This window comes from Colletotrichum fioriniae (genome assembly GCF_027942845.1).
Source record: "Colletotrichum fioriniae strain IMI 355084 chromosome Unknown scaffold_4, whole genome shotgun sequence".
Taxonomy (NCBI): Eukaryota; Fungi; Ascomycota; class Sordariomycetes; order Glomerellales; family Glomerellaceae; genus Colletotrichum; species Colletotrichum fioriniae.
Window position 1 is genome coordinate 219389 of NW_027076840.1, and position 26961 is coordinate 246349.

At 54.8% G+C, this 26961-nt stretch overlaps 12 protein-coding genes across 12 annotated transcripts; 5 read left to right on the forward strand and 7 right to left on the reverse strand.

The window, feature by feature from the left end:
• Positions 1-909: 909 nt before the first annotated feature.
• Positions 910-2970, forward strand: N0V96_003927 (uncharacterized protein; the record flags this gene model as incomplete). The annotated part of the gene is made up of 1 exon (XM_053187992.1): positions 910-2970. The coding sequence occupies one exon, from the start codon at positions 910-912 to the stop codon at positions 2968-2970; it is 2061 nt and encodes a 686-aa protein (XP_053053954.1).
• A 650-nt stretch (positions 2971-3620) lies between these two features.
• On the reverse strand, positions 3621-6566 carry N0V96_003928 (uncharacterized protein; the record flags this gene model as incomplete). Its single annotated transcript, XM_053187993.1, has 1 exon — positions 3621-6566. One exon carries the CDS (start codon positions 6564-6566, stop codon positions 3621-3623), a length of 2946 nt encoding a protein of 981 aa, XP_053053955.1.
• A 1612-nt stretch (positions 6567-8178) lies between these two features.
• Positions 8179-8973, forward strand: TMA22 (Translation machinery-associated protein 22; the record flags this gene model as incomplete). The annotated part of the gene is made up of 4 exons (XM_053187994.1): positions 8179-8245; positions 8327-8346; positions 8412-8499; positions 8558-8973. 4 exons carry the CDS (start codon positions 8179-8181, stop codon positions 8971-8973), a joined length of 591 nt encoding a protein of 196 aa, XP_053053956.1.
• A 184-nt stretch (positions 8974-9157) lies between these two features.
• Positions 9158-10324, reverse strand: N0V96_003930 (uncharacterized protein; the record flags this gene model as incomplete). Its single annotated transcript, XM_053187995.1, has 3 exons — positions 9158-9773; positions 9827-10085; positions 10135-10324. 3 exons carry the CDS (start codon positions 10322-10324, stop codon positions 9158-9160), a joined length of 1065 nt encoding a protein of 354 aa, XP_053053957.1.
• A 937-nt stretch (positions 10325-11261) lies between these two features.
• RPN10 (proteasome regulatory particle base subunit rpn10) lies at positions 11262-12214 on the forward strand (the record flags this gene model as incomplete). Its single annotated transcript, XM_053187996.1, has 2 exons — positions 11262-11552; positions 11609-12214. 2 exons carry the CDS (start codon positions 11262-11264, stop codon positions 12212-12214), a joined length of 897 nt encoding a protein of 298 aa, XP_053053958.1.
• Positions 12215-12444: 230 nt separating this feature from the next.
• N0V96_003932 (uncharacterized protein) lies at positions 12445-13160 on the reverse strand (the record flags this gene model as incomplete). The annotated part of the gene is made up of 3 exons (XM_053187997.1): positions 12445-12808; positions 12873-12998; positions 13072-13160. 3 exons carry the CDS (start codon positions 13158-13160, stop codon positions 12445-12447), a joined length of 579 nt encoding a protein of 192 aa, XP_053053959.1.
• A 586-nt stretch (positions 13161-13746) lies between these two features.
• N0V96_003933 (uncharacterized protein) lies at positions 13747-14372 on the forward strand (the record flags this gene model as incomplete). The annotated part of the gene is made up of 3 exons (XM_053187998.1): positions 13747-13931; positions 14045-14172; positions 14251-14372. The coding sequence occupies 3 exons, from the start codon at positions 13747-13749 to the stop codon at positions 14370-14372; spliced, it is 435 nt and encodes a 144-aa protein (XP_053053960.1).
• A 725-nt stretch (positions 14373-15097) lies between these two features.
• On the reverse strand, positions 15098-16440 carry N0V96_003934 (uncharacterized protein; the record flags this gene model as incomplete). Its single annotated transcript, XM_053187999.1, has 2 exons — positions 15098-15654; positions 15714-16440. The coding sequence occupies 2 exons, from the start codon at positions 16438-16440 to the stop codon at positions 15098-15100; spliced, it is 1284 nt and encodes a 427-aa protein (XP_053053961.1).
• Positions 16441-17661: 1221 nt separating this feature from the next.
• Positions 17662-19846, reverse strand: puf6 (Pumilio y domain member 6; the record flags this gene model as incomplete). Its single annotated transcript, XM_053188000.1, has 2 exons — positions 17662-19496; positions 19570-19846. 2 exons carry the CDS (start codon positions 19844-19846, stop codon positions 17662-17664), a joined length of 2112 nt encoding a protein of 703 aa, XP_053053962.1.
• Positions 19847-20208: 362 nt separating this feature from the next.
• Positions 20209-20954, forward strand: GIR2 (the record flags this gene model as incomplete). The annotated part of the gene is made up of 2 exons (XM_053188001.1): positions 20209-20275; positions 20335-20954. 2 exons carry the CDS (start codon positions 20209-20211, stop codon positions 20952-20954), a joined length of 687 nt encoding a protein of 228 aa, XP_053053963.1.
• A 318-nt stretch (positions 20955-21272) lies between these two features.
• N0V96_003937 (uncharacterized protein) lies at positions 21273-22421 on the reverse strand (the record flags this gene model as incomplete). Its single annotated transcript, XM_053188002.1, has 1 exon — positions 21273-22421. One exon carries the CDS (start codon positions 22419-22421, stop codon positions 21273-21275), a length of 1149 nt encoding a protein of 382 aa, XP_053053964.1.
• Positions 22422-23385: 964 nt separating this feature from the next.
• Positions 23386-26896, reverse strand: N0V96_003938 (uncharacterized protein; the record flags this gene model as incomplete). The annotated part of the gene is made up of 2 exons (XM_065756980.1): positions 23386-26332; positions 26388-26896. 2 exons carry the CDS (start codon positions 26894-26896, stop codon positions 23386-23388), a joined length of 3456 nt encoding a protein of 1151 aa, XP_065614193.1.
• Between the last annotated feature and the right edge of the window lie 65 nt (positions 26897-26961).

The following is a 26961-nucleotide window of genomic DNA, read 5'->3' on the forward strand; positions in this document are numbered from 1 at the left end:
GTCGGCAACACACCGCCGATCTCTTTTCCCGAATACCAGACTTTGCGACCATGGGGTCCCGATACAGGAAAGCAGCCGCTGGCCCTTCAACTCCCAAAGCCATCGCCCGGCACCCAGCTAGCCCCTTTGACAACAAGCCAGCCGAAAGAACGCCGCGATACTCTTCAATCCTACTCGCTAATCAGCGAGTATTCCGCTCCAGGACGCGGCTCTGTTGATTCCGAAGTCGACCCGTTGCTGCCCCCTCTGAAGCGTAGCAGGGTTGGCCAGTCTCGCCTCCAGTCGATTGGCGAGCTCAGGTTGCTTCAAGACTCTGGACCATGTTTGCGTTGTATGGCTACCAGGCAACCGGTAAGAATCATAGTCCACGACAGCTTTCTGGTGTAGGTTCATTGACACATGACGGTAGTGCGACTCGAACGAGCCCTGTTATTATTGCGCGGACCAGCCACTTAGTCCAAGCAGCGACTTTTGGAAGGCCATCGGCTGCCATCGTGGGCCCCTTAATGCCTTTTCGGACATCATGCTCCCAAGTCAGTACTCGAGTTCGAGAGGAAACAGACCCAGTCTAACAAACAAGCTCCAGTATCTCCAAGACAATCACAGACTCCAATCACATCTCCGCTAGCCCAGCGGAGAAGCATGAACGAGCATCTAGAAAACAGCTATCGCATATCACCGGACATATTGCACGCAGTCAAAGCAAATCTTGATTTTGATGACGGGTTCTGGTGGACGGAAGCAAGTCTTCCTTTAGCTAACTCTACGCTTCCAAACTACCCTAGAGAAACGATCGATCGGCCACCACCAATCTTGAATATCCTCACAGCAAGCTGGAATGGCGGGGGAACTGCATACAACTTTCTCCACCTTCTAAAAACGAGCGGCCTAGTTGCGGCCACGAGAGAGATGGAGGAAGCAGTATTCCCAGTGCTGTATCGGGCTAAGCTCTTGCTGCGAGAGGTCATATTCTGGGACCTTCAACAACCGGAACCTTCGATTCGCCTTGACGGAGGCCCGCCCCACCGACCCCTATTCACTGATGAGATCGACCAAGATGCTCACTGTCGTTTACTCTATAATTGCTTGGCACAGTTCCTACAGGCGTTTGAGAGTGCCACGGTCAAGAAGGGCCCACAGGATCCGAAGAGCTGGTCCGCGGTGTTTATTGCACTTTGCATCTTCAGTGTTGTGCGAACAATCTTGGTGGACATTGCTTCTTATCTGCCGAGACGCCTATCATCGCACACTCCTCCAACCTGGAGGGGTACAGGCGGTGTGCACGCCATGAACAGCGTCTACAAGCTTCTTGTCACGCTCTTTGCAAATTCCGGGCCCATGTTACTTGATGAACAGACCGTGGATCTTGATGAACGAGACAGGGCAATCATGGACTCCCTGTACATGGTTATGCGAAAGGACATCTGGGCTCAGCAAGGTTATGTTTCTTCCAAGGATTTCTTGATACATCTTGGAGATGGCAACATGGAAGGCGCTGCCACGTTCAACGGGTTCCTCAGGCAAAGAGTTCCAGCACGTACCAGTACGTTCGTTCTCCCGCCCATCGCCAAACCTGGCGAAGAACCCAGACGTCCTATGCACGACCCCCGAGCTCTGGGCGATCCGTGGATCCCGAACCCTGCCCCGCTATCAGATCGAGACCCTTTTGCCGCTACGATCGGTCCGGATTACCTCACTTCGCCCCAAGGTATAGATCCCTTAGGTCGCAGGCATACAGTTGGAGAGAGTCCAACGTTTCCCCGAGGCCCCTTGAGGCCCTTGGAATCGCCGCTGTCGGGCGGTAGAGGGCGGCCTACCTATCAGCGGCCTCCGTTGCGTCGAGTCTACTGCATAAAGTGCAACGAGTACCCTGAAGGGTTCAGGGGCGAACACGAACTCCGTAGGCATACCGATGCTAAACACGCTTCACTGGTGAGGCGCTGGGTATGCACTGAGCCAGACACTTACAGCCCAACGTTGCCGCAGCCTGTCATACCACTTGCAAAATGCAAAGCGTGTGTGACGCAGAAACGATACGGGGCCTACTACAATGCGGCGGCACATCTCCGGAGAGCACACTTCAACCCGCACAGAGGTGGGAAGGCCAGTGGAGACTGGCCGCCCATGACTATTCTCAAGGACTGGATGAGAGAGGTGCGGCAGTCTGTTGATATTCAAGACCAGGACGACTCTAGTGGAGGGGAAGAGGCCGATTACAAACAGCCGCTTGAGTACTTCACTCAAGCGCCACCTCCACCGCCGCCTGCTCGATCTCCTACGTTCGGCCCAACGATGCTAGCGGCAGCACCGTCGGCCGTCCCCTTGATGATAGCTCCCGCTGAATCAATGGTGTCTTCTCAGATGAGCAGCCCTTCAAGCAAGACTCTTGATAATCGGACTCGGTGCCCTCACCCAGATTGCGGCCGCGTCTTTAAGGATCTCGCAGCACACATGCTTACGCATCAAGAAGAACGTCCAGAAAAGTGCCCGATAGAGACTTGCGAGTATCATACGAAAGGATTCGCGCGCAAGTATGACAAGAATCGACATGCGCTGACGCACTACAAAGGGACGATGGTTTGTCCGTTCTGCCCAGGGGTGGGCACTGCGTACGAGAAGGCGTTCAATCGTGCGGACGTGTTCAAGCGACATCTCACTTCGGTACACAACGTTGAACAGACGCCTCCCAACAGTCGGAAGCTCATCATCAGCGGATCCGGCAATGTCCGAGGAGACGGTGCCAAGTGCTCAATCTGTCAGAGTTATTTCGGAACAGCTCAAGAGTTTTACGAACATCTTGACGATTGTGTTCTTAACGTTATCGTCCCGACATCGGCCAAGACGCCTAGGGACTCGTCGGTGTTGCCCTCAGTATCAGGTGTGGAAGAAAGGGAGCGATTAGGCGACAATGATACCATCAACGTACAGACCGGGTCACCCATAGGCGAGAAGATGGATACCAACCCATAAGGACGATTCGGAGTTGGGTAGATGGGACATTGCTTTTGTTCATGTGTCATGTATAGGCTGGAATCATATTTCCCAAATACCCCCAGGCTTGTAATACTTTTCGATTCAGCTTAACTTATTAATGAAACGATACCAAGGGTCCCTTGTGGCCTGATTATTTGACGACAAACATTCTGCCAGAAGCATATCCCCGGTGATAATTATCGTCCTAGCTATGGACGTACTTGTCTATCATGGAAAGAGGGCTGAGCGAATATCTCATGGAGCACATTGCGTTCGAGGGCAAAAGACAAGGTTGCTGACCGAAAGGTCAAAGTATCATTTAGCTACCAGAACAAGCCTATTCAAGGTGCTCGACATCTAGTCAATCACCGGTATCCCCGTTCCCATGCACAAGCCTCCAGCGCCTGTTGACCGCAACCACGCGCGCCCGCAAAGTTCATTACAGCCCATATGCACATACGTTTCCATACCATATACTTGATTTTTTCCGTCGCTTCCTTACTCGTATCCCTTCCTGCTATCGTTGCGTCTGAACAAAAGAAAGGGGAAACAAAGGGAATTGGGGGTGTAGTATATATATATGTAAGATGTGGAGATAAGGCGAGGGGAGATGTATCAGCATCAGCTCGACTCTGTGCGAGCATTTCTCAAACCTCGAAACCGACAGAAATGAGTCCCGTGCCGGTCTTGGGCTTCCTCGCATAACCGTTCAGCATCCTCCACCCGGCGCCGCATCCACGTCCCTCCTCGACAATGGCAGCGACGCCCTCGACGCTCTTGCCGGCCTCCCTCATCGCCGCGCCGGCCGTCACCGTGTCCGCAAGCCGCAGCTCGCCGCTGACCTTTTCCATCTCGCACCGCAGCAGCCAGCGCTCCCAGCTCCAGCCGCCGACGATGCCCGTGATGTTGGCGACGCCGTCCGTGCTGCCGGTGACCATGGCCTCCATCTGCACCGTCCTGACCTCCTCGCCGTCGGGGTTCTCCCGCACGGCGAGCGGGGGCAGCGAGGGTAGAGGTTTCTGCGCCTGCGTTTGTTGGGACTGGGGGCGGGCGCCCATGGGGAGGCACATCCACGCACGGCGGACCTCGTCGAAGCCCGCGCGCGAGAGGCGGCCGAGGAACATTTTTGTCGGGCTGGGGTCGTAGCCCAGCGTCTTGAGGTCGAAGCCGAACTCGACGCTCTTTGCGAGGCCCATGGGCCCGGCGTTCATGATGTCCGAGTCGAGGACCGAGAACTCGAGGTAGCCGCCGGGCTTGAGCACGCGCATGCACTCCTTGAGACACGTCTCCCACTCGTCTTCGCCGTTCTCGCCCACGAACTTGAGGATGCTGTGCAGCTCGCGCGCCGAGATGAGGTCGAACTGGTCGTCCTTGAAGGGCAGGCGGGTCAGGCGCTCGACGGCTACCTGGCGGTGGTTGGGCGGGCCGCGGACGTTAGAGTTGGACATCTGGCGGATTGTCTTTGTGGTGACGGTGTAGATCTTGGTATTGGGGTACTGGAGGGCGCAGTGCCAGGCCCAGTCACAGGCGGACTGACCTCCGAGGTCGAGAATGCGAGCCCTATCGCGGGCGACGCCGTCGCGGCCGGGGGCCATGCGGGAAAGACGCCCGAGACGCTTGGCGACGGGGGCGGAGATGAGCTTGCCGCCGTTGAGCATCTTCATGGCGGCGACGTGCCAGGTGGGCATGGCCATCTGGGACATAGCCTCGTGTTCCTTTTCGCGGCGCAGCTTCTCGGGGTCGTCGTGGAGGATGTCGTCGCCGCGGGCAACATTTGCGCTGAGGCGCTTCTTGGCGGACTGGGGCACGACGCTGAGCTGGTATTTGCCGAGCAGCTGGTTACGGTGGAACTCACGGAGGCATACGCGCTGAGCCTGGAGAGCCTCGAAGCGGGGGAGCTGGTGGACGATGACGTCCTGCTTGCTGGAACGGACAACGTAGTCCTGGAAGGCTCGGTAGTAGGCCGATTCCTGTCTGGAGAGCTTGGAGGGCAGACGGCGGGGAATATCGGTCTTGGAGACGACTTCGGAGAATCGGACCATCTTCTTCCTGGGCAAAGAAGCAGGAATCTCCTGCTCGGGGAAGTGCTCGACTTCCTCGTCGGCGGCCTCGGGAATGGTGTCGAGGCTGTTGTCTTCCTCAGTCTCCTCTGCAGCCTCGACAGGCTTCAGGTATGCGCGCTGGGCCCTGAGCCAGAGCTCGGTGCGATCCAGGTTTGAGAGGGTAACCTCCTGTTGCTTGCGAGCGTACTCGGGGTCATAGACCGTCACGATCTCTGTTGGTACGTCCTCGGCGTCGGGGGAGGTTGGCTCAGCAAGCGTTACCGATGAGCTCGAAGCGTTGACGGGGACGATGGGCCTGGCAGTTGGCATGTCATCTTCATCCATCTCCTCATCGTCCACCTCAATAATTTGCTCTACAATCGCGGAGGATGAAGGGACAGAGCTGCGATAGAAGTCCTCGGCAGCATCGTTGATGATAAGCTTGGCGGGTGCTGAAGGCACTGGAGGCACGGAAGCGTCCATGTTCCAGGGGCAGCGGTAGAATTGCTCGGCAGTGGTTGATGTTGGCGGCACCACATCCTCGATGGTTGCCGCGGGCATGTGCCATGTTGTCCTTGTCCTAGGAGAAAGTCCAGAGAAGAAGCCGCCAGGGGAAGGGATGTCCAGTTTGGTGAGGTCGGCCAGAGACTGACGGCGGGAATTGGGGGTGAGGACGGCCGCGTGCGGTGCTTCAGGACGGATATTGGTGAACAGGCGCAGAGGCTGTTGACGCATCTCGGGGATGGGCTCTTGAGGAATCTCGAGGACCTGGTCCGAGTGGTCATGGTCGTGATCGTGCAGGCTATCGTTATCACCAGAGAGGGCGTGCAGAGTTGCCAATGCGCCGGGTTGCAGTCGCACGCCTGACCAGTCTTCGTCCTTGCCGTTGTCGCTACCGATGATGGGGGTTGGTGGCGCTGACATGTGTGCCAACTGCTCTGAGCTCAGGCTGCCATCGAGTGATGGTGGTGCCGAAATTGTAGGGATCTCTTGAGCCTGCTTCGCCTGCATGAATGAGAAGACCTGAGGAGACATCTCGACGCGTGTTGGCGGTGTTGGTGGCACTGGTGATGCGAGGGTCTTTTTGAGACTAGCAGCAGACCAATCATCCGTGGAAGTGTTCCGAGCGCCGGGAATGACGAGGGGAGGCAAAGCTCTGCGAGCACCAGTCGCGTTCTGCTTGATCATCTCATTGCGACCAGAGTTGCGCCGCCTCACGGAGGCCTTGCGGGATGGTACTCGGCGCAGCGAGGTTGGCTCATCCTCATCGGTGACATCGTATAGGTCATCGAACTCGGTGACATCGGTCATGACGCTTGATCGGTTGTTGTTCCACGGGTTTGACGATGTCGAGGGAGAGCTACTCTCGTCGGCCGACACAGTTGATGGCGATGACGGCAAGATGGGAGCGGAGAGGAAGTGGAAGCCTCTTGGTGTCGGGAAGTGGTCGCTTAGGGGCGATAGCCAGGCCTCAATGTTGAGGTTTGAGGTTTGACTCCTAAGCTGCCTTTTGTCGGTGGCATACTGTACATCCTCGCTCTCCTCCTCCATTATAGTATTAAGTGACCTCCCCTGCCTCCGAGCCTGCGAAGGGGAGGGAGGTCTGTATGTTGATGAGGGTAAGTGAGTAATCTCAGCCATTTTCCCCTATGCAGTCAGATATCCTGATATAGACTTGCGGTTCCTATGTGCTGTAACGGTATAAATATAGGCAAAATGCGACGTTGGGTGTAAAAACAGCGTTGGTCGTAAGACGGCCGGCGTCGTTGCTTGGTGAATGTTATTATTCGAATGGGAATAGGAAAATCGTGTAAACGACAGGCTGCCTCGATCAACGAAGCCTTAAAGGTTAGTTTGCAAACAGCAATGACGCGGAGAAAGAGATGAGAAAAGGAAAAAGGAGGAATAGAGGAGGCTCGGCGGTTGGCCAGGGCCAAGTGATATACTCTGATGAGGCCTTGTTCATCATCAGTAGCGTGGGCGGGAGGCGGCTAACTAGTAGGCCGCGCGAGTGGGTTGCGAAGTACGAACACGTTATGCGCACACATAAACGCACGACGGAACGGTGAGATGCGCACCCAAGACGGACAGCACAGCATCTTTGGACTGATGCATTGCAGTCAGTCGGTAGCACTTTCAATGCAGCGCGCCTGCTGCACACACTGCATTGGCCCGAATGGGGATGTGCTACCGGCGCATGGGAGGCAGTGATGAGGAGACGATGTACACATCCCCGTCCCAAAAGGTTAACCCATCGAGCGACGAATCAGTCTTCTGGCCAATGGGCACACAAGGAAGAGAATCTAATTTAAGCACATGGAAGAAGAACATGGCCTTTGTGAGCGTCCACGGCGTCGACTGGCTGGCGCGCGCGAAGACGGGAGGCGGGAAGGTGGGAGTGAGCCTGATTGGGGATGCAGAACTATCGTGCCACCGACCAATGATAATGACAGGCGCTCGGCGGGCGCTTAGAAGCGACCTCGATTGGATGGCTGGTCACTTGACAAAGTTACATCTTGTAGTTGAAAGGTCTCTGAGCTGGCCTTGCGGAGAACAAACTATTGATTGTCGCATGGAGCTCATACGGCCTCTTCATGCAAGAATTTGGTGAAATATCGGTCTTGACTGCTCGATCCGTGAAACAGCGTGCGCCGAGCTCAGGCTTGGGCGTCAACGTTCTCATGCTATAATGTTCTGGTTCAGTCCCGCCAAGAGCAAAGGCGGTGACCTCACCTTGAGAAACAGAGGTGAGGGACTCCGTAGACCATCACCGAATGCGAACGGCGAGCGGCGGGGATGTTGATGCAGGTTGAATCACTTGCATGCTGAGTCCGCGTCTTGTTGGTGATGTCTGTGGGGGAAGTGAGATGGAGCTTGACATTGACAGCGGCGTGGTCGGCGGCAGTCAACTTCATTTGTGGCTGGAGCTATGCCTACCTGCCCCTCCCGCATCACACCAGCCACAAAATTACCTAAGCAGAGAAGATGAGGTGGTCTGCTGTGGCAGTTGATCCATTGCCCCGCCATCGAAATCAACCCCGCAGTCGGCCGTCCTTCGAAGCAGAAGAGAGAGAGGCACGCGTTCCCTACGTACTTGATTCCTCCGCTTCACATCCTTTTCGAGCGATCCTTTTACTGTCAAAAACGGCTCTTTCATATCGTGATGGCCGACAATGACAAGTCAGAAACCACTGGTGAGCCTCAAGGCCGCCAAGTAACCTACTGCGGTGGTAAGTTAACACGCCCGAACCTGACTTTCAGAAAATACAAATCCTCGAGGCGCGAATATTGACTTGTTACCCCACGTGTAGTCTGCACCCTTCCCCCAGAGGTATGTTCCAGCTAACCGAAACGCCGCAAGCCTTCGGGATACTCATTGAAACCCTCCCGATTTAGTACTGCGAGTATGGAGGCACCGTAAAGAAGTGCCAGGACTGGCTGGAGAAGAAGCATCCAGAACTTTATGCGAGAATTTGGTCAGCAGGTATGTGGTCCCGCATCCTCAAGCCACTGGGACGATATGCTCACAACTTCATCCACAGAGGCCCTTGAACAAGCAACCGCATCCCTTTCAGTCGACGCCCAAAAGCGAGCTGCCAAAGACGCACAGAAGAAGGCTGCCAAGGCCGAAGCCGCGGAGGCCAAGCAAGCCGACAAGTTGGCCAACAGTATGGTCACTATCAAGCGGATCGAGCGCAACAAGAGAAAGTACGTCACGTCAGTCTCCGGTCTCGAGTCATTCGGCCTCGAGAACAAAAAGGTTGCCAAGGAGTTTGGAAAGAAGTTTGCTACTGGCTCGTCCGTCACCAAGACCCCAAGCGGCAGCGAGGAGATTGTCGTTCAAGGAGACGTCAGCGACGAGATTGAGGAGTTTTTGTTGGAAAAGTATAAGGAGATACCCGAGGATAACATTGAGTTGGTCGAGGACAAGAAGAAAAAGGCTGCCCCAACAGCTTGAGCCTGGAAAGGCGTAATCCATCAATTGAGTATGCCTGGCCGTCATCATGTTTCTGTCATTATTCCCAATACGCCATGTAAATCCAAACCATAGTGATTATGCCCAAGTACGCCCAGCACACGCCCCGCCATGAAAGTGGCGGTATAAAGACAATGAATGGTTGATCCTGTGAATCCTCGCAGACCTAACCCCTTTTCCGCAGTACTCTGGTGGTACTCGCCGCAGATGCCGGAGCCGACTTGGGCGCTGCGGGCTTCCTGGCAGTTGCTGCGCCAACCCCCTTTCTAATTGTGCCCATGACGGTTCTCTTCGCGGGTGCTCCTGCTGCTGTCTTCTTGACAACTGTTCCGGTGCTGCCCTCACTCGAGTCGCTGACTCGCTTGCCCGTCCGCGTTCCAGGCCGTGACGGAGCTTTAGCTGCCGTGGTTGTGTTGGCTCGTCGCGTTCGTGTTGGAGGCGCCGTTCCTGTAGCAGGTGCAGGCGCTGATGCGTTCGAGCTGGCCGTTGACGCATTTAAAGGACGCGAAGGAGCTGTGCGACTAGTCTTCTTCGCCTTCTCCACCATACTCGACAGGGCTGATCGGGCGCTGTTATGTTGCTTAACGGGAGACGATGTCGGTCGCGCAATCTGGGAGGATTTTGACGGCGAGGAAGGCGGTCGTTCGCGTGCCAGCGATCGGGTGTTGGATGAGGTGGGCGACAGGACTTGCGACGAACTCAATGGGGCTGGGGCAGCACGGTGCTTCTTCTTGGGGTTGAGAATTTGCTCGTTCTCCTTGTCTCCGCCCGCGATAGTATCACTACAATATTATGTTAGTAAGGCAAAATGCTATGATTTTATATGTAAACAAACCTCAATCGCTTGGCAGGGCGGGCTGGCGGTGCCAGCTTGTGCGGGCCCCCCCGTGGTGGAAAGTCCTTCTCGGGAACAGGTGGCGGGCGCGAAGCGGCCTCAAGACGTTTCTGTTGCTCGACGGCTCTAGCTACCAGGTCGGCCATAGTCATCTTCAGCATGGCTCTGGGGACACGATTGACGCGCATCTGGATCCGTGATCGAAGGGTTTGTGCCTGCTGGTTGTATTGCGCTCGCAGTCGCCTCGCGCGATCGGTGACTGTGGAATGATTAGAAAACGCGGTCAAACGTACGAAGGATTTACTGACTCTCCAACTGCAGGTTATCGATAATTGCCTGTTTTTGCTCCAGGGAGATTCCAAGTCTTTGCCGCTTGCCCGGGCTGCTGCTTAGCATGGGAGGCGTGCCAGCCTTCGCCGATACCATTTGTCTCTGTGACATCGTGGACTGCTGCTCCATCTCATCTGAGCTTCTCTTATTCGTTCGCGCGGGAGGCATGTCGTCTGCTGAAGATTGCGAGTCGTTGTGGGTAAAAGTGTTTGGCGCTGGAGCAACGTGCCTGATCGCGACAGGAGCGTGAAAGTTGATGGAGCTAAAGGATGATGGGGCGGAGGCTCTATTATGAGTGGCTATTGTTCTAGGAAGTAAACAAACGTGACAGCGGGTAAGACCCTTACCTAAGCCAATGGAAGCTTGCCCAATCCCGGCCATTCATGGATCTCCAAAGGCCCCACCTAATATCGGCAGCCATAACCCTGTGTATTTCATCGGGCCAGGTGAAATCCGGATCCGTATAATCTGGTGCGGTCCTAGGTATCACCCACCGTGTCTACCTAGCTTATTTCCTGAAATCAGCACATGTCATCGGAACATTGCAGATACGGACTGCTGTATATTTATTGCTAGCAATCGGTATGGCGAGGTTCGTAGGAGTACAGAGTAGATAGGACCCGGACTGGAACATCGTGGCCCTGTGCTACCTAGTTACTACCTAAGGTCCCGTGGGAACGAAAGTTATGTGTGAAGTAGATACACTCGGATCTAACACAGCTATGCTCATATTTACACAGTGTGGCTTCCTGATGCGGACATTTGTCAAGGCGTCTGGCTCGGAGTCTAGATACTTGCAAGCAGGCAGCGACTACCCGGTCTTTCAGGTACCTCTACTCATACCTCACGCAACCAGCGTCACCAGGCTGAACTGCCTTACGCAGGAGCTCTCCCACCCTACCTACTTACCTTAACCCACGTCGAACACCAAGCTTCCCTTTCCCGTCCGAAGCTCGCACGATCAAACACCGCTCAACACTGCCATCCTCGAACGGTGAAGCAATTCCGACTCATCGACGACATCGGAAAACATACTGACTCTAAAAATCTCACACAACATCCTCCCCCACGCAATACACGTCGGCGCCCCGCCCGAACCGTCAAGATGGTCCTTGAAGCGGTGATGGTCGTTGTCGACAACAGCGAAAGCAGTCGCAACGGCGACTACCAACCCACAAGATACGACTCCCAAGCCGACGCTGTCAACGTTATTTTCCAGACCATCACAAATGGAAACCCCGAGTCCTCGGTCGGCTTGATGAGCATGGGTGGCAAGGGCCCCGAGGTGTTGGTCACCCTCACGACAGATCAGGGCAAGATCCTGGACGGATTGCACCGCACGAAGACTAAGATCAAGGGAACATCACACCTTGCCACTGGCATTCAAGTTGCCGGCGTTAGTATAGCCGTTGTCACCTTTGCCATGGAATCTCTTGCTAATGCGTCACTCAGCTTGCCCTCAAGCACCGTCAGAACAAGTCCCAACGACAACGGATAATCGTCTTCGTCTGCTCGCCCATCGAGGAGGAAGAGAAGAAGTTAGTTCAGCTGGCTAAGAAGATGAAGAAGGGCAACGTTTCGGTTGATTTCGTACTGTTCGGCGACCTGGACGACGACGACACGCAGAAGAAGCTGCAAGCGTTCAACGAGAGCGTCAAGGGTGGTGAGGGCTCCAACCTCGTCGTCATCCCTCCAAGCAGCAAGCTTCTCAGCGATCAGCTCATTTCGAGCCCGATCCTTCTCGGAGACAATGCTGGCGGAAGCGGCGGTGGCGGCGGTGGTGGCAGCGGCATGGAGAGTGGCGGCGGTGGCGGCAACTTTGGCGAGTTCGACTTCGACCCTGCTATGGACCCGGAGCTGGCACTTGCGCTTCGCATGAGTATGGAGGATGAGAAGGCACGGCAGGAGAAGAAGGCGCGCGAGGAGGCCGAGTCCGGTCAGAAGGGATCTCTTGAGGACATCAAGGAGGAGAGTGAGGGTGCGCCTCTCCTCGGCAAGGATGGCGAGTCAAGCAGCAAGAAAGACAAGAAGGATGATGACTCTATGGACACTTCGTAAACAGATGTTTCCGAATTGTCTCTAACTCGTTCTTCGCCTGATCACTACCTCGAGTATGTAAAATAGAATATTGGCTTGGTCCTAGAGGAACATGCTGCTCAATAGAAGGGCCTCTGACTCCTGCAAACGCCGTATCGCAATGAGCGTTACCCAACCCAAACGAAATCAGAACCCCATGAATCATCCTCTCCGTCGCTGTGTCTATCATCCGTGGCGACGTTGCTCTGAACCTATCGATTGTTGATCTCCCGGATGTATGATAATAATTTCCGTTCAAACATCTCGCAGCGGATCGGCATTTCGAGCTGATAAAACGGGTTCTTCATAACGTAATCGCTGTAAAGGTCGTATATCCTCCGAAGCGTCACGTCGATGTTGGTCTGAGTTGTATCGGTGAAGAGCAGGAACTTTGTGCCCGTCATGGTGTTGAAGCACTGCAGCCTAAAGTTCTCCGTCTCCATGACCTCTAGTCCTGTTGGCGGCTCAGGCCGTGCTGGTATTCCGCCCGCCGCGGTCACGCTGGCTGCGGTTGCTGCGGCTGCAGCATCTTGCCGGCTCATCAGAGGGTTGAGACGGGCGGTGATGGCATGGACGCTTTTGAACGTTGCGTAAGCATTTTCCTCTCGCTATAGACGGTGAAGGGTATCTGCGTTCTCACCCGTGGAACGTTCCTGCCAACACAAGATAGTCATTTGTCGTCAGTTGATTGAGACCGCCCTCGTGAAATGTGCGGTTGTAGATCAAGCCTCCGGCCTTGTTGATCACGATGAGCGCAAATACAGTCCTATTGCCGAGGTCAGTGAATGGCCTTCCTCGCTTGGTGCCAGAAGGTGCTCACATGGTTTCAGTAGTCGAACCAGCTCAAAGCTGATGACTTTTTGGAAGGGAAATATGGTAATGATCTGAGATTATTCTCATCGATGCGATATCTGAAGCATGCACTCATACAGTTGCTCTCGATATCCCCATCTGGCCTCAGGTTAGCTTAGGAGATGTGGGTGATGGAGCTGGTATTTCGTACCGGTCCTCTTACCAGCCAGCCCAGCCCAGCCCAGACAGGTACCTTCTGCACACCTCACCCTTTCCGCGCACACGAGTCCCCAGTCGCTAAATCCACACCAAGCTCCCTGGACAAACGCCCCCCGCGCCCCTTCTGGTGCCTGCGCTAGCCCCAAAGACACTGGAGGGCGCGCTCAGTGGGACACATCCTCTTCTTTTTCCCCGACCTGGATCTTCCTGCCCTGGGCGACAAGGCAAGCACCAGGGGTGGCATTCCCAAGACATAGCACCCGCCTTTGGGAAATTCTCAGCCTCATCTACAACCCACCTTCTTCTCACCTCCAGCTTCCGCCGACAACGGCTGCTCATACCACACCCCCCGCGATTCCATTCGTCTCGTCCAAAATCCCCGCAATCAACGCGACGCCAGCTCCTTCGCCAAAAGGTCGATCCTCTGATTCCTAAATAGCGCCAACTTTTAAGTGTTTTCCAATCCTCGCATCAACGACCACGAGTCGCAAATAATCAAAAAGATGTCGCATCACGCTCCCACCTCGCGCCCAAAGCCTCCTCCCCCGGGCAGCGAAGAGGCATCGTCCATCCTCAACCTCGGCGAATTTCAACACGTCGACACGCTCACATTGTCCGAAGCATCACTCGTCATCAACGCGCTCGTGACCAAGCGCAAGATGGATCGCAAGAACATTAACGAGACCGAGTACGTCCAATTCACAATGGCGGCTTGCTCTTTGAGCGATGCCCTTCGTCGCCACTTTTCTTTATGCTTTTCCTAGGCAGCTGACAATATCGCTTTTCTCTCTGTCTTTATAGGATGTTGACACAGACTCTCAACTACCTGGACGCCTTCTCCCGATTCCGCCAGAAAGAGAATGTCGAGGCCGTCGAACGATTGCTCTCTGCACACAAGCAGCTCGCCAAGTTTGAGCGTGCACAAATAGGTTTGCACCCAACCCAATCCAACGGACTGCTTACCGGATTAGAAGTGATAGAAATGCTAACTCTACTTGCCCCTTTAGGGTCGCTTTGCTGCGAAACGGCCGAAGAAGCCAAGACACTCATTCCGTCCCTACAAGACAAAATCTCCGATGATGACCTCCAAATACTCCTCGACGAGATCAGCAAGCTTCAAAGCAGATGACGGGCTTGACCTCCGACATATTACACCACAACCTGGCGGGGGCAGAGACGGAGAGTTGGGGTGTCAGGAGCTGGGCATTCCCAATAAAGTCACCCTTGCTCCATCACTCATAGCACTGTCCCGGGGTTGGAAAAACGAGGAAGTCAGCATGGCCAATGGCTATAGGGCAAGGGGAGAGAAAATTGAATGGCTATGGAAGTGCTTCTGCGTAAGAAGCATAAACTGCATGTTTGGCGTAAATCGGAAGGGGATCAGATTGTCTTTAAGTATGTGTTGAATACCAAATACCCATGAATTCGGCAGGCAGGGTTCATATTCGTACTCCTAAAACGATGCAATGATCTTCAAAGGTAGTTGTTCGTGGCGTTCACTGATCACTAACGGACATGAGGTAGGCACTGGTCAAAGTAGCAAGGTGAGTTGAATTCTTCATTTTCTTCATTGAGGGGAGTAGAGATAACTATTAATAGGCCTAGCTATGGTTGACCTTTTGATCTCAATCTCCAATTCCAATTCCATTTGTTGCATTTCCATTTGAACCATCCCAATTGTGCGTTGAATTTACTCTGACAAGAACCAGCAAGATCAGGCAACCGCGTATCCGAAAAGCAAGCCTGGGTATCGTCAACGCCTGACAGAAGCCGAAAACCGAAATCATTTCCTTTCCTCAGAACCAGAACCAGAACCAAACCTCAAGATCTCAAGCAGTATCGGCCGACTTGCTCTTAGGCAGCAGGATCCCACTTTGACCAACTAGTCACGTATCTACCCTCAGAACGCTCATGTTCCGTGGCGTTCAGGGTACCGGTGAGGTAGCTGGGAGTGGTCTCCGCCACTGGGTAGAGTGAGCCGCCGTCGGGGCGGTACGGCTTGTACTTCTGCAGGCCGCTACGACTGCTGTGGATCTCGACAACCTTTGGCAGACCAGGAGACGCCAGCTCAGCGATAGCTGCTTGCTGAGGGGGGCCATGGAGCTCAGGGGTGGCAGTGCCCAGCCGAGACATGTAGTCTGGAGTCGTCATGCGGGACGTGAAGTCGGGAGTGGAATTGGCCGTGCGATATCCCACGTCGGGAGTTGTCGTTGCGGTACGAGACAAGAAGTCAGGGCTGGCTGTAGTAGCTCTGAATGTGCCAGGTGACATCGCAGGAGAAGGAATCGGCGGCGGCGGCATCCGCATAGACATCGGATCGCGGGTATCGGGACTAACTGGGTGATTCATCATCCGACTGGCACTCGTGTCATTGATTCGGTTGAAGCGAGTTTGAGGCTCTTCGTAGCGTCCTGGTGGGTTGTTGGCTTCTGTTGCCTTAGACGACAGTGGACAGTAGGAAACAACTTACTTCCATAGGGGCAAAAGACCTCCTCAGGACAGAACGGATTGGTAGTCATGGCCGGCTGGCTGGTCTCGTCCTCTGAACTGTGCTTGCGTCCGTCTTTGCTTATGGAGCTGATGGACTCTCGAGAAGCTCTGAGCTTCTTTCTCTGCTTGGTGCACAGAAAGTAAGCGGCGATGACCATACAAATCACCACCAAAGCAGAGACAGCTATGCCAGCCTGCGCAGCGACCGGGAGGTCATGTTGATCAGACTTGACCGCCAGGGCAGGAGCCGAAGCGTCGATGGCCTGGGTCTCGACAGGGACCGTTGGGTTGTAAGTGTGGGGAGAAACGAAGAACGGAGTTCCAGTGGAATCATCCGAGGCGATGGTAGAAGCTGGAGAACCACGATCGTCAGTGAGCCAAATACCTCCGGTTGCGGTCAGCTCGGGCGTGCTGAAGGTGGTAGTCGGATTATCAGATGAGGTTGAAGCCTGGACCTTCTTGTCAGTGGTAGTGGAGGACGCCTTCGACGAGGATGAAGTAGGAGAGACCAAGACCGGCGCGGCGACAGATGCGATGGTCTTCTGGGCCTGAAGCTCCGTCGCAGTCAAGTAAGGGTTGTACTCGTCTGGACATCTGGTAGTCTCACAAGGGTTCACCTCGCAGCAACCCTCGAAGCCGGAGCAGGTGTAGTGGTATGAACCGATCGGGCACACCTTCGCCTCTCGCGCGGGAATGAAGCCGTCCATGATGGCGGTTGATGATTTTCCTTCTCGAACGGATCAACCGGTGTGGTGATAAGCAAAGGGAAATTTTGACACAGTCAATGGATCGATGGCTTGTGTGCCACCATCGAATCAGTAGCTGCGATGACGATGGCGATGGTAATGGCGAAGGATGAGGCAAAATGGAGGTGTAATAAATGAGCGACGATGAGAAACTTTGGAGTGGGTAACAAGACGGAATTCCTCCAAAGTGAATCAGCGAAGAAGACAAAAGTCGCACTGCCAACTCAGTAGTGATAGGTAGACAGGCTGAAGTAATTTTTCCGAGGCAAGGTGGAGGACGGGAAGGAGCTTTCGACGGGTGGTGGGTGGTTGGCGGTCTGTCACTTGGGACGGAAGGAAGGAAGGGGCGGTTGTGTGACTGGCCTCACCTCGTGCCTGCCTTACCTTGCCTACCTACCATGAGGTAGCTACCTACCTACCTGCAACGTACCTTCCTCTTTTATCACACTGACCTACATGCTCGGGTGATCCGGTGAATGTTGACCACTTCCATGCCGTGCTTGAAGGCATTCAAATTCGGACTGACGATCCCGCCAAGGCAGCACTACAGCCCCCGAATTGCACTTACACGGCAATCTAAAGGTGACCACGCCTCAGACAGAGACGTTCGACGAACGCCATCTTGTACCATCTTGTACTACAGAACGATTCTGGCCCGTGATTCTTTCATGGCCCTGCCCGCCGCGTTCGGGGGACGACTGCGGTGGTGTTTGCTCGCGGATGAGTGCTTCAATAGGTAGGGGTTGAATGTCGCCCCTTACGAAAAGACGCAAGGGCCAGAATCACCAGACGACGGAAACGGAACAGCAACGTCGCACAAGCCCAAATGCCAAATGCATCAGACCCGTTGCTTCTGCCACCGCGTCACGGACCGAGACAGTGGCCGACATAAACGGGTGGCCCCTAGCCGACGGGAAAGGCTCAGATGCGCGGCTAGATCTCAATCACGGACGGTTGCGATGACGAAAAAAGGCCACGACCTCGATGGACGGGCAACGCCCAAAAGCTTTGAATCAGAAACCAACCAAACCAAACTCCATCTATTAATGCCACCACCCCAGCTAAACCTATTGCACGCCATCGACACACCAGGTAGTCAGACTGCCACGCCTGTGTGGGTATTTCAAAACATTGGGAAGAACTTTTTGCTCGCCAGTCCGGTTACGTTTTATACGATATCGCTTACAACTTCTCCAACAGAAGCTTGCTGCCAAGGTTGCCCACGGGCTTGTCTGCCTTCTTTGCACCCTTCTTGCCCTTCTTTGCGCCCTTCTCGCTCTTCTCGCTATCCTTCTGGGCCCTGGCCTCCTTGGCCTCCTTCTGCTCGGCCGTCTCTTCAGTGGCGGCCTTCTGCAGGTCTTTCTTGTGCTTCTTGAGCGTCTTCTTCAGCTCAGCAGCGTGGCTAAAGTCCTCTGCTTCCAGCATGTTGAGAACGACAAAGGAACTCGGGCCCGTGGCCCAGTCCACAATGTAGTCATTGATGACCGGGTACAGAATATCGGCGAACTTCAATGGTGGCTCGACGGGCTCGACCTTGCCGGTCTCCTTGTTGAACTTGCCTCCAGCAATAAGCGTCTTGATCAACCGACCTCCAAATGCTGTCCGCGAGACATGGATAGGGGTAGGGACACCTTCCACCTCCATGGGCTCCGCGCTAGGGTCGCCCTCAGCGACCGCTGCTACGGCCTCAAGAGCTGCCGTCTTGTCACCCTCCGCAGAAAGCAGAACGTCCGCAACCAGCTGGCAACCGAATGGGTCTGCGACCAAAACCGGTGCAGCCTCGACGACGGCTGTGATGAGCGCAGGCGACATAACAGCAATCAACTCCTTCCGTCTTATCTCGGCGTCCTTCTTACTGGTGGTCTGGCGAATTGCATGAACCTCCTTGAGAATCGTAAGGTCGTCGCTCATGTTGTCAGGGAAAAGAGCGCGGGTCTGGCCCTCCAACAGATACAGAAGCGTGGCCTTCGCGAAGGGATTTGATGTAGAAACAACGATATTGTCTGTCGCCTTCTCCTTGTCGTCGCCAATCAGCTCAGGGAAGATGGCCTTTGATGACATCTTCGTGTCGTCAATGACGTCGAAAGCGGCGAGGATCACAATGTGAGCATTAGGGTCACCCGACATCAGCACGAAGTTGTCCTTGTATGCCTTGAGCAAGTTTCTGCGGTCCTTGGAGGAACCGTGGGCCAGAAGCAGAGACACCAAACGAGATCCAGAACGGGTAAAGGCCATGTTCTTCAGCAAATCACCCTCCTCGTCGTCCTTGATCATCTCAACAAACAGGTTGAAGTTCTCCGTGCCGGGCTCGACATTGAGGAAGTACTGCAGCATGGCGTCGTGAAGCATCGTAAAACCGGTCATCTTCTTCTGGACCAGCGAGTTGATCATGTCGTTGAGACTCTTGAGGATGTAGGCCTTTTTGCTGGGGTTCTGCTCGAGGATGGTCGCCAAGTCGGAAGTCGGCTTCTCGTCCTTGCTGCGCTCCAGGAGGGCGAATTCGGGTCCGTACCATTCTCTCAGAAGGATGGCCTTCTGCTCCTTCGTCGCGATTTGTCTGTAGATGTCGTCCAAGATCCATGAAGCCTCGGGGTGGTTGATCAACTTCCGCACCTTGCCGTAAAACTCGGGGATAATGAGATCCTTGATTTCACCGTCGGCTTGCACCACCATCTTAGCGATGAGGAACTTGGCATATCGACTCTCGGCGAGCTGGGTGTAGGTGCCCTGCAGCTCGCGGGTAATCTGTTTCCGTTGGGTAGCCGTGGCGTACTTGAGGGCGGTCTGGACAGCGCGCGTGGCGTCGTGCTTGAGAACGAATTCCTTGACGCGGCCGGTGATGATGGTGAAGAGTTCATCGACAAGCTGCTTCCGCTCCTCGGACGGAACGTGGGACTTCCTCCGCAACCTCTCCCAGATCTTCTTGGTTCGAGCGAGCTCGTCGGCGAGGGGTTTGGCCATCTTGCGCTCCAGGGCAAGCTTCTTCTGAATAGCGTGGGACTCTCTCGAGTTTTGGCCTGTTGCAAATATCACAGTCAGCACAGTTGCAGGCTTGCGCCGGTCAGGCAATGCATCGCCTAGGTTCCTTACCTCTCTCAAAGTTCTTGTTCTTGTCGGCACCATTGGCGCCATCCTTCTTGCCCTTGGCCTGAGCCTGCTGGGCACGATCACGAGGGGTGAGCTGGACGCCGCCGTCGTCAGAGTCCTCGGATTCATCCTCAAAACTTCCCTCCTCATCCTCCTCGGGGGTCTCGACGGGCTGAGCCTTCTTCTTCGACTCGACCTTGGCCTTCTTGTTGAATTTGCCGTCGGCAGCACCCTTACCAGCGGCAGGGGCACTCTTTCTCTTGACGCCGATGGAAGCCATTGTGTGGAATTGGCTGGCTGTTGTGGTTGTGGTGGACAGCCGGAATATCGATCGCAAAGTGTGAACGTTTTCTCGGCGTACAAAGAAAGCAAAGCGACTGGACTGCGCGGGTGGGAACTTGCAGCGGTCGCAATTGCTTAGGGAATTTCTGAAATTTTTATTTGAATTGCCGGGCGGTCAGAACCACGCTAAGCTAGATTCAATTCACCACCCCACCACTGTGCATGTACGTACCTCTCTGCCATCAACGGCCATCCTCAAGCCGCCAGCTGCATCCTCAACAGCGTCTTGTTGTTATAACCCAGCAACCAGCGCATTGCCCCAAGCTCCCAGAACGTTCCTGGAAGATACAAACACTCAAAATGGGGCGCGAGGAACAAGTCGAGGAGCGTGAGGTGCTCGAATCCATCTTCCCAGATGAGATCACCGGTACGATTACCCCACCGTGCCACCTTGAGCCAGCCCATCCACTAAACCCCGGGTCACAGATATCTCAGAGACAGAGTTCAGGATACAAATCGCCCTAGACATCCCCGGCGAAGAGGAGGACCCGCCAACAATGTTCCTCCAGGTCCGATATCCAGACGCATACCCCGACGAGCCACCCACCCTCGACCTGCAATCCGTGCGTGATGCCGCGCCCTACGAGTGGTTCAGCGTCGCGGAGGACAAGGAGCGGCTCCTCCAAGGTCTCGAGGAGACGATCCAGGAAAACCTAGGCATGGCCATGGTCTTCTCCCTCGTTTCGGCTCTGAAGGAGGCCGCGGAGATGCTCGTCGAGGAGCGCAAGCAGGAGAAGGAGAAGGAGAAGGAAGAGCGGGCCGCTGCCGCGGAGCGCGAGGAGAACAAGAAGTTCCACGGAACACCCGTGACGCCCGAGACGTTCCTCAAGTGGCGCGACGATTTCATCAAGGAGATGAAGGAGTTGAAGGAGAAGGAGGAGGAGGAGCGCCTCGCCGAGTTGAAGAAGGCCAAAGTCAAGGAGCCGGTCAAGTTGACGGGCAGGCAGCTGTGGGAGCGTGGTCTCGCTGGCAAGGCTGACTTTGATGACGAGGAAGAAGGAGGGCTGGCGGAGGGTGTCGAGAAGCTCAAGGTTGAGGCGGTATAGCATCCGTCATGAAGGGGGAAACAAATTCAGTGCATTTACTTGGCGGTTTTTTTTTTTTTTTTGGTTTTTTTTTTTTTGGAAAGGGGCAATCTAAGAAGAAAATGGTTGCGGTTGTGGCTCTCGAACCTCATCTATATATGCCTCGATGAATGACCCTCTTGCGGAGAAAGAGGGACCTCATGCCTTTTTGACAACTTTTCCCAGTACCAAACTCCAAACTCCCAAATCCCAATCGATGAAGAAAACTTCCCAGTGGTCATAACGTTTATCATCAACGTTGTTGTCTTATTTGAAGTGCCAACCATGCCATGCCGCCATTTACTCTTCCATAGCCTCGCCATCATCACTGCCGGCATCTTCCCAACCATCATCGTACTCCTCATCCTCTGCGCCAGCCGGGGGCTCGCCCAGCTCCTTGTTGATAGAGGCAAACAGTTCCTTGGCGTGCTCGCCCAGCCTCTCGTCCTCGTACTCCTGAGCCTCGTACAGCTTCAGGCAGCGCATCAACCACCGCCGGGCCGTATCCCATGTAACCTTCCAGTCCTCCTCGTCCTCGTGCAGCTGCGCAGCCTCGCTCTTGGCCTTGGCTTTCTCGCCGGCAATGAACAGAGCCCACCCGCCGAGATACCACGCCTCGACGCTCTGGTCGTCGTCGCCGACGAGTCTCTCGAGGACTTCAATCGCCTCCTGCTCCATCTCCACCTCGAGCAGCAGCCGCACCAGGCTGATGCGCGTAGGGAACGCCGGCACGTTGGGGTCCAGCGGCGGCAAGTCGACCCACAGCTCCAGGCTCCTCGTCAGCGCCGCCTTGGCCTCGTCAATCTTCTCCTGCGATATCCGCACGTTGGCCACCGTCTGCCACGTCTCGGCCGAGTCGGGCGCGACCAGGCCGGCCTCGGTGACGAGCGCCTCGCACCTCTGCTCCGCGTCCGCCTCCCACGACAGGTCCGTCATGTACACCTCGGCCACGGCGCACAGCGTCCCGCCCAGCTTCTGCTTCTTCTCCTCGAGCGCCGTCCCCTGCTCGGCGCTGCGCTTCTTGTCGCCAATGTCCACGAGCGCCTGGATCTGACCCCGCAGCGACTGCGCGCCCTTGTCGAACCAGTTGACGCTGTCCTGCCCTCCTTCCTCGCTCAGCTGCGCGAGCCAGAGGAACTTTTCCGGCCCGCCCCCTATGCGCTCGTCGAGGGCGCCCTCCGGGTCCAGCTCGACGGCGCGCAAAAAGTAGGCCCTCGCCTCGTCGACCTCGCCCATCTCGATGCTAATCTGGCCCAGGAGGTTCAACGCCGCCAGCTCATAATCGCCTCCCTCGCCCGTGACATCGAGGGCTTCCTTACCAGCTGAGTAGGCGCTCTCCAAGTCTCCTTCTGTCAATTTTGTGGCGGCTTCGACGAGCTTGTGTGCCGCGTTGGCGGGCTTCTTTTGCGTTCTCTTTTTTGACTTTTTGTTGGGGCGAGTTGGCGCCATTTTGTGATAAGACCCTGTTGTTTGTACGATGAAATATCTGATGGTCCTTGGCCAAAAATTTATGGATTTTTCATGAATTGGACGTGAGGAATCTAATCAAGTGATTTGAGTGAGGAGTGAGCTGCACTCATGAGGCAAGGCAGAGTCGCAATGGTGGGTTGAAACTGGGCCAGTCGAAAAAAATTCTTATCGCATCAATGTGATCTTATCGATAACACCATGACGATGGCGGGGTTATTCGATAGGTAAGGTAGGTACCGAAAACCTGGTACTCACCGATCCTCACCGACTTGCAACCTTACAGTGAGTGGTGAACAAATTAGGTCTATTATTACTTCTTTTCGCAACGATTGTGGTATCATCAGTTATCAGACTGGGATGAACGTCAAATTCGGTGGCTCAGTTAAGTCACTAAAGTTTACGTGGTGTATCTGTAATAGACTACCTCAGTCCGGTGTACCCGAGACCGAGAAGGCCGGCTGTTCCGTACCGTGATAGCTCAACTGAACCCAGCTACATGGTTTACAGGAACTTTGAGAGGACGACTCGGCGGGACTGGGATACTCCGGGCAATGAAAAGAATAGTCATTCATTAAGATGTTGATCTGGGACTGAGCAACCTGGTGGAGGCAGTGTCATAACTAGTTGTAATTCCTGGCCCCGCCATCGTCCATAAAATAACGAGATCCTCGATGATAAGAATGACAGGCCGCCCATCAGATACCAGCCTGGTCCAGTTTTTAAGACGCCGTCGCTAATAAGCACCCAAGGACAATTGTACCAACCGTACTCCGTTCCCGACCATGTCCCGCTTCGCTTGCTCAGAGGAATTAGGTGACCCCTCTTGTAGATTTATACATCGTGTACAATAAGACTCATTAGCCACCTTGAGTTGGCATTAAGTGACTTATTCAAAATAAAATAGAAAAAGGAAAGCGCATTGGTAGAGTGACAGGCTGCGCTACTAACCTCTGCCTCCCGCCGACGAACTCCTGCTGGAAGGCCCTCGTTCGTCGACGAGCTCGGCAGAAGTGCCTAGTAAATCGACATGCTGATCGGAGCCAGGGTCGACTCTGCTGATGCTGTGTTGCGCGACTACCCCATAGCTAGTTGGCCGCTCGGTGCTTGGCGTCCTACGGATGTTGAACTCTTCTAGGGATGAGCCGTTGGAAGAGAGTCGTTTTTGATGAGATTCTGTCCGCTCGAAGGGAAGTCGCCCGGGGTTTGGGGACGACGTAAGGCTACCCTGTGCTGTTGTGCTTGCTGAGGGCCCGCCATTCGATGGCCCGGCGGGCGACGTCGGCGGTATAAGATTGAACGATGGAGCTGGGGAATGCCCCCGGCCCATGCCGGAATCTCTCTTTGAGCTCTTCCGCGGTATTTCGGGTATGTCCGACCCTGTGGATTGGCGCCTGTGTTTCTGTGAGGCTGATCTGCTTGCCTTGGAAGGGACCCGACTGGGCAGCTTGAAGCTGCCCGAACTCGCGATTCCTGGCAAGGTTGGTGGTGCATCAGACACTTTCTGTATTTCAATCTCTTCGATCTCCGATTCGACCGAGATAACCGAGACCCCATCATCGTTGAGCAGATTTTCCGAGTTATCTGCATTTTCGGTGTGTTTCCGTGGCGCTTTATTCTTCGGTTCATCGTCATCCGATTCAATGGGCCCGTTTCGCAAAACACCCATGGCCACAGGAATTCCTTCTGGTGGGGGCTCGGCGTCGTACTCTGCGTCGGCGGCTGCACGCATAGCCGGTGGCATACGCGAGCTTCGCACAACCTCGAATCCTTTGCCCTTCTCCTTTGTTTTGCCCCCAAACATGTTGCGGAACCATCCGGCAGCGGTAGCCATTGGTTTGGTCGGGTCGGCAGGGCCAGTTCTCAGCTTACGGCCGATGCCCTCCGAGTTGAGAGCGGGTCCTCGAACGCCATAGTAGAAGTCCACCTCTCTCGTGGAGTAGTCCGCTCTCGGGGTCAAGTTGATGGCTTGAGGGGCGGGCGTTGGGCCCCTTGACAGTTGTGCCTCCAAGTCTGCTGTAGCGTCGCCAAGATGTACTCCCCCCTGGCTGTAACGTCGAGAGTCGGCGACGGAGGCCCTGTGAGGAAGGGATGTGGATGATCCATTGAGAGTGTCGCCACGACGTCGCGGAGGTCGATAGTAAGGATCGGCAGATTCGACGGTGACGGCAGCGGGAGGTCGTGTGGCAGCAGCAGGCGACGGCAGGAAAGAGAATGTACTCACTTCACCTGGTGTTGTCGGCGTAAAGTTGCTGCCACTGTCGAAGTTGCGAACTTGGCCGGTATAGGGGTCGATGCTGTCTAGTGCGGAAGAACTCCGTTGCTGGCTTCGTAGTAGAAAACCACTTCCCGCCGACTCGCTTCTCAGTCTGCCACCCCGCATTACGTATCCAGTCTTTGAGTTTTCATCGGCATCGAGCATGCCCGTCGTTGACAGTTGGCTGGCTCTTGAAGGACCATTCTCCCTCCGAGACGTACGACGTTGCAGTTGTCGCATGCCAAATATCTTTGATAAACCGCCCCGCTGCAGACCCCGTGTATCGTCTCCTCCAGCACCCATTAACCGCGCAGTTACCTCTATTATTGTTTGTAGTGCGTTCAGGAAGAATCCAAGAACCAGTACACAGGCGTGAATAAGGAGGATGGTGTAGCCGATCCATCCTTTAGGACCTTCCGTAACACCCATTTGGGGTACGAACGCCACCATGAGCATCACGGTGGTGAACCGCAAGGCAGAAAAGAGCGTGTGGTAGGCGTTCATCGATGTCGGAGACTGGAAAGGTCTGAAAGCGTGAAGGGTCAAGAGGTGGACGACTTCACAAATGGCAAGTAGAACGATTTGTGCGATGCCAACAGGCTGCACGGCGCCGATTGCAATGCCGCGGATGAAAGTCAGCGTGACGGGAATAAGCGCAAATGCTGCTGCCTCATCCGAGTAGGTGTTGTAAAGGGGTCCATAAAGTAACACCGTCGGCAAGTCATCGAATAAGACGGCTCGGGGCCGGGTCCTGAAGATCAGATAAAGGAGCCATGCGGCAAAGCATACCAACATGAGAAGGGTGATGACAGCTAGAGCAACAGCAAACTCGCGCGACTGACTGGCAACCACTAGTTGAAAAGTCGACAGTGCCACAATGGGCAGCAGCAGGTAGTTGAAGACGACACGCACGACATTACCCACAGAGAACGGGATGTTCTTAGCACGGAGGTCCTCTTCAGGGGTATCGCTGATAAATCGGAGCACCCAGCGGAAGAAAAAGCCGATTTGGATGAGAACGAAAAGGGCCGCAACGATGACGCAGACCCAAACCATCGTTCCCGCCCAAATATCTTCGACATCGGTCATGCCCACCATTTGGGCATACTGGTGCAGTCCATAGGTGCCATTGGTCACGTAAATGCCGTCTTGAATCGATTGCCAGCCTGGGGACTTGCTCACGAAGCTCTCGTTGAACATCAGCGCGGACCAACCCACCTGACTGACAACTGGTTGGTAAAATCCGGGATAGTTGAGAGTCAGTCCTCCGGTGAGAGCCACAAATTGGATGTACTGAAGGCAGTCTCCGAAACCCGGGGTCACCAGGCGCAATAGATCAGCATCTCGTCCGTAATTTGTCGTCCAGTGGAATATATCTGTCGAGCCCCACGGGCTGAATACAGAGGCGAACATGGTCGCAAATCCTACGAAGAGCAGAACAACAAGCGGCAGGTAACGCAGAAGATCGCGTAGACTTCCAAGATCCGGAGTTACAGTGGCGGAGGCACACGCGATATGTTTGGCAGAGTCGTCACCGTATATGACCTGCAATGTCGCGGCTAGGGATGTAAAGGCGTATGACGAATCCATCTTTGCCGTGATGTTGACGGAGGGCAAGTTTCCGTACGGGTAAGTACTTAGAGATGTCAGTTGACTTGCGACAAAATTGCCCTGGCCGAAAGGATACTTACATAGCCGTGTCATTAAAGACGGGGGAGAGAGGGCAGGATCCATTGACCAGACTATAGTTGCAGAAACTAGAAACGTTGCTAAAGGGCTCATAGGTCAAGAAATTGACCTTGCTGGCAAGAGTTGTGACTTTGTTCCCTTCCCTCGTGTAGTCGAGAATTTTGCCATCCGTGTGGGTAGAATCGTTCCAGAGCGGATCGCCTTTAGCAGGCAAATCCACCTTGTAAAGAGAGCCAGACACATTGCCCCATACGATGATTTGAAGAAGGTGATCTGGGTTTTCGGTATCGAAGCGAGCGTCTACGTATACGGGACTCCATTGTAGCGGCAAGGGGTTGAAGTTTCGGTAGCTGTCGGGCAGGCAGTTGTCGAAAGGGATCAGAACTGCGGAGGTAGGCCTTATCAGCAGGCAGGCGAAAACGATGGTGAGCAGCGCGCCGAAGGAATCCACGATAGATCTACGTGTTCGGGATGGCAGTGGCGATAGTCGGCGACCATGGCTTCTATCCATCGTGAGCGAGTGTGATGAAGGATATTGGGATCCTTGGAGAGACGAGCGAGGATTCTGCCTCGACA